A 5,962-nucleotide genomic window follows, 5' to 3' on the forward strand; every position below is an offset into this window, starting at 1 on the left:
TGGGCTAACGCCCGGTTCTCAACACGCCGCCCTGGCTCGGGGCTCTTGCCGTTGGGATGAGGGCCTGCCGTGCTGTGCAGTTGCTGAGCATCTAGCATAATGTATAGATACGGGCTCACATTTTTTATTTCATTACTGTCCTTTCGCTTCGGCTTCTTATATCTCAGGGCTGCCAGTCTAAGTTGTAGTTTCCTCCATCCTTTGTTTCTACCTGCAGAAAGGAGTTAAGAATTCACCTTGTTGAATCTCTGCTACTGTGGCAGGCTTCTTTTGCACAAGTGCTTCACTGTGCTGATCCTGATCACTCTCTTCTGCTGTAGTTTAATGTGTTTGGTTCAGTAACCACTTAACTGATACTTCACAAGTGTGAATACAGGCCTTCATTTCAGTACCTGGTTGCTGAAGCGCTCTCCTGTTTCCAGCAAAGGGATTTCAAAGGCAAAAAGCTCCTCCTGAGGAGAGGAGGGAAGAAATGCCTCTGAAGCTTCTACCAAGAATTATTACAAATCAAGGGGATGATACACGTAACAGTGTCATTTGAACAGACTGGGCTGTGTCCCCTCCCCACTGCTTGTAGCGAAGAGGTTGGGAACCCAGGTGCAGTATCAGAAGCTGAAAAAGCCCTTGCCTTGGTGCAAACGCTCCTTAGCAACAACTAAAACCACCAGCATTATCCATATTCTTCTCAGCAGAAATTCGGAACGTAGCCTCGCACAAATCCAAAGCATAGCCTCATACTAGCTACTGTGAAGGAAATGAACTCCGTGAACATTAAGATCCCAGTTAGGTTGTATTCATTGTAATTAAGGTTCTCAGAGTTTTTGAAAGCAAATTAATCACTTTTGGTAGAAATTTGTCCTTTATGTTGCAGTAGAATATAGTAAAAGATAGGTTGAGGCTCTGATGTTTTAGGGCCAAAGTTTCTTGCAAAACTACTGATGGCATGGGTACGAGACCACTGCAGCAGCTTGCTTTGTATTTGGTAACTGTGTTTAACTTTAAATAACTGCCCCAATATTTACGTCAAACAGGCATGGCAACGAGAGTTGGAGAGCGCTGCATGCAAAGGCCACATGATGACAACTGCACACATCTAGAACCACCAATCTTTGTGTGTACCACAGGCTGTTTCCTGAGAAGGCTCAGGTTGTTTGTGTGTGCTGACTTGCACCTGGCATACGTGGGAAGAACACAAAGCAAAGCGTTGTTGGATGTGAATTGCTGACATCAGACAGCCCGTGCAGCCTACCTTCAGCAGCTTTTTTTCCTAGAAACTGCTTGGAAACAGGAAGGGTGAATTGTTCAGCCATCAGCAGTCTCTTCCTGTGGGCCATCTTTACAAGTGATGACCAGAGCAGGCTGCATCCTCCTCATACCTTGCTCCCAGTTTGCTTTTGAGGAAGTAATGCTACTAAACATTTTCATCTTATACTTACTGTAGCTGGAAAAAAAATGCCTCTGAAAGGAATATGAGATGCATGGTTTAATTCCAGAATTCAGTGTATTTTTAGTCTCATCTAGACTATAAGACTATAATTTCTTTACATGTTTTTTAAATAATTCAAACCTGATTTGTCAGGCTTACAGCTAGAAGTTTGCAGCACAAATCTGATTTATGTTAATGTTTTTTCTAGGCTGATCTTCATAGAAACTCCTAAAGACTTCAAGTAACTTATTTTAGGCAAAATAAGTGAAATAAGTTGTTCTGATAAAATAAAATGGATCCTTGTTCCGTTGGAGTTCAGCTTCAAGCTACCAATGAATGCCATAAGACCTATTACACCCGGCACACTGGCTTTAAGACTAAGCAAGACCTGTCTTCATCTGATCTACTGTTACTTCAGCTTAGGACTGGAATAACTCTTTCAGAGAATAATACGATCTGCTTCCACCATGTAAAAATTTACATTGAAAGATTTGAAGACTTACAGAAATCCTGTTGCGACCCCTTTAACATACACAGAAAACTGTCGAAGAAAAACTTGCGTGCGATTGACTTAGACGACGCAACTTTTCTAAGTGCCAAGTTCGGAAGACAGTTTGTACCTGGCTGGAAGCTTTGTCCCAAATGTATGCAGATAATAAATGGAAGCGTGGATGTTGAAGCCGAAGAAAGGCAAAGAAGAAAACTCGATTCGGACGTATGTATACGGATCAGTTTTTCCGCCACCACCCCCCTCCAGGTTCTGCAAGCTGCTGGACTGGGCTTCATACAAGTCCTACATAAATTAAGTTCTTTAACAGAAATACAAAAGGGTATAGTCTTTTACACGTGTGGGAGTTCATTCATTTAAGCCTTTATTTGGAGGACCTTAAAAAAATCCTCTTCCCTGATTAAATATTATGGCCTTTTAAATCCAAATGGTTGTGTGTCCTAGGGTGACTTACACTTTGTAAGTTTATGTAAGTACCAGGCTGCTGCTGGTATTTTAAGCTGTTACTCGAGCCTTAGAAAAAAATGTGAGCTTAAAACACTGCAAAGGTTGCTCCTAAGGATGTTGAGATAAACTTCTGGGTTTGTTTCTTCAGCTGAAAAATAAAAAAATCCACTCTCTCCAGCAGTTTGTTACGAACTGAACATGCATTGAGGTGAATTAAGTGTACTCGTGGTGGCTGAGCTGTGAAGGCCATGGTGTGCTTTGGGGGCAGTAGGAGGATAACACTTGGGGTGCTGAGTTTGAAATGCAGCTTACACGTTATTGGGTACGTTGTTCGGGCTGTATGCAGGTAATCACTGCAAGTGTGGGCAACCAAATCGGCAAGAGCTCATCCATGTATGCCCTGTAGCAAAGCAGAGTTGCCTTTTAGCAGCTGTTGCCCAACTGTGTCTTTCAATTACATGTCAGTATGGTTAGGAGACTGATAGGGGGTGAAATTTTAAGGCATTGGTTAAAATGCCTACTGTAAAGATTGTACTGTTGGGTTTTGAGACTGGTATGGTTTTCCAGTATAAAAATTTTAATATTTAAGTTGTTTCTTCTGGGAAATGCAGTGCTTAGAGTTGACATCAACAATTTATCAAGGTTATTACACTATCCTGGCTTGCATAGACATTCTCTTAGGAATTTAGGTTTGCATTTTTAATTAAATGAGATTCACTGTCTTTGTTCAGGGACGTACAGCTAAGGCTTTAAAGTCTCTACAATTTACTAATCCAGGACGACAGACCGAATTCACCCCTGAGACCAGTAAAAGGGAAAAAAGAAGGCTGCAAACAAAAACCACGTTTAATTCAGACAGGTGAGCTGTTTTCTGTATTTACATTGGTTTTAACTTTCACTTCAAAATAAAATAGCCCTTATGGTCAGTGTCCCTGTAACACTACATTTTTCATATGGATAGTTTCATGTTTATGGATTGCTTTAAGGACGTTAAAGTTCATATTATCTTCTGTTTTGTTTAAAGTGTTAGCAGGCAGGCCATATTTCAGGCAATTAGAACGCAAACAAGAAGTTCTTCCTGGAGAGGGTGGTGAGGCACTGGGACAGGTTGCCCAGAGAAGCTGTGGATGCCCCATCCCTGGAAGTGTCCAAGGCCAGGCTGGATGAGGCTTGGAGCAACCTGGTCTAGTGGAAGGTGTCCCTGCCCAAGGCAGGGGGTTTGGAACTAGATGGTCCTTGAGGTCCCTTCCAAACCAAACCATCCTCTAATTCTATTTACTAATGTATGACAATACTACACAGATCATAGATGAAGCTAATAATTTATGCATAAACTAAAATTCTGATAATAGGCTAAATTTGACTACATTAAGATCATGTAGACTACATTTAAAATATTAGAGTTCTCTTTCAATAAACTCTGTAATTATACTTTGTTTATTGAAGGGTGTAAGTTAGGACCTTAACCTGCTGTTTTAAAAGGAGATAGTATCCAAGTTGGACAATACTAGATAAAAAAAATCACAACCTTCTAACGTGGCTGATTTCAAAACCACACTTTCTGCAGAGGACAAGTATGTGCAGCTGAATTTTGTCTGTCATTTTCCACTAGAAGTTTGGACCAATTCAGTCTTGTCCTAACAGGAGAGCGATGGAAGCCCCAGCCTTAACTAGTCACACTGTATCAGTTAAAACGTGCAAGAAAAACACATTAATACCTTTCCCCTGCTCTACACCTAAGTTTTACTCTACAAGACAGAAATGGACACTAGATGTGCTGTTCACAAACCACACATCCTTTTGCTCTCCATTTGTTTCTTCTGCTCAGTTTGGGCAAAGTTGCAACCAGGAAGATGTTGATGAGATGGAAAGATAACTTTTTGTGTGTGTGTGTAGTAAAACACTGGAGTAAAAGTAAATTAGTAAATTTACTTTTTACAAAAGTAAAAGCGTCTGACATCAGAGCTATTCAGTACTCCATTAGATACAGCCCTAAGCAACTGAATTTGGAGTTGACCTGGCTTTGAACAGAGGGTTAAACAAGATGACTTCCAGAAGCACCTTCCAAACAGTTTTTCTGTGATTCTGCAGTTTAACAGAACTGTTAGGGAGATGGGTAATGATGAAAGCATAGAGGATACTTTTAACTTAGGATGTGCTCACCCTAAATGATTCTACATGTCCTCCTTTGAATTACAGCTATGTGTTACAAAAGAAAAATAAGTTAGGGAGTATTTCACGTCGTCTGAAAGGTAATCTGAGGTTTACATCATATAGGTAAGAATACACCTAAGTGTTTGAATATATGTGCTATTGAAACAATAAAATTTCCCGTTATTTCAGAAGCCCTATAGTGGCGATGCAGTTAGGACTGAGAAATACTGTCAAGTACAGTGACATATGTACACCTTTTAAATCAACGGTGTTAAATCAACACCTGAACTAAGAAAACTTATGTCCACAACTGTTGGCAGCTTGGCATCAAAATAGGTTAATTTTTAAACATGGAAATAACTGTTGGTTTTCATTATACAGGCAAGTTATACCAGCCAAGAGTAAAGTCTACGATAGCCAGGGACTCCTGCTGTACAGTGGGATGGATCTCTGTGATTGTCTGGATGAAGACTGCCTGGGATGTTTCTATGCTTGCCCCAAGTGTAGCTCCAGCAAGTGTGGAGTTGAGTGTCGCTGTGACCGCAAGTGGCTGTATGAGCAAATTGAGATAGAAGGAGGAGAAATAATTAAAAATAAGCATGCTGGTTAGTGTATATGCACCCGAGTATATATTCCAGGTGTTGATTAAACACAGCACATTCATAGTTTTGTGGTTTAGTGGATTGGAATTTGTCATGATCCACATGAATTTATCATGGATAAATTGGATCAATTGGATTCCAGTTTACCATTGGAATTTATCATGATCCACATCATTAACGTGCTTTCACATTCATTTTCAGTATGATTATGGGAATATTCTTAATCATACTACTGTCTTTTCATACTTGAGTTTACCTTGTACTCAGTCTTGTTAGCCATCCAAGTAAGTTCTGATTTGAACAGTCTTTGACTGTATTTAGGTATAAGTTTCTAAATTTTTCGTGTGACATACTGAGTGACTCACTGTCATTTCATACACTGTTTTGTAGTGTACCATCTCCATGTATCCCTCATTTTTCCTTCTCTAGTTCAGTATCTCATGGTTTTGAATCTGTTTTATATGAAACAGTGAAAGTTCAGTGAATTTACATGCAATAGTAGTGAAGCTCTCTCCAGTATTAGTGAACGCTGTATCTTCTGTAGTTTATCCTGGCTACATCTGATAAATCCAATCCTTTTCACTTAAATGGATTCAAAGGCATTTAGCAGTTCAGATCCCATCCAAGTTACAGGGATTTGAGATAAAGTTTTCATTGTGAATTCAAGCCTCACTACTGAAGTGTTATTAACCTGTCAGGGCATTGAAAAATACATTAAAAGTATTTTATTGTGGTACCGAATTGTGTTAGGCCGATACCAACAAAAAACTTGCTGTATTTGTTACCAGTCTGGACATTGGACTGGTACTTTAACAGCCCTCTCCC

The 5,962-nt window shown here is 40.0% G+C and overlaps 1 protein-coding gene across 1 annotated transcript; it reads left to right on the top strand.

The window, feature by feature from the left end:
• The first annotated feature begins 1,633 nt into the window (after window positions 1-1,633).
• On the top strand, window positions 1,634-5,156 carry ARL14EP (ADP-ribosylation factor-like 14 effector protein). Its single transcript, XM_010159351.1, has 3 exons — window positions 1,634-2,141; window positions 3,113-3,240; window positions 4,917-5,156. Exons 1-3 carry the CDS (start codon window positions 1,719-1,721, stop codon window positions 5,143-5,145), a joined length of 780 nt encoding a protein of 259 aa, XP_010157653.1. The 5' UTR covers window positions 1,634-1,718; the 3' UTR covers window positions 5,146-5,156.
• Window positions 5,157-5,962: the final 806 nt, after the last annotated feature.

This window comes from Eurypyga helias, unplaced genomic scaffold (genome assembly GCF_000690775.1).
Source record: "Eurypyga helias isolate BGI_N326 unplaced genomic scaffold, ASM69077v1 scaffold24279, whole genome shotgun sequence".
In the NCBI taxonomy this organism is placed as follows: domain Eukaryota; kingdom Metazoa; phylum Chordata; class Aves; order Eurypygiformes; family Eurypygidae; genus Eurypyga; species Eurypyga helias.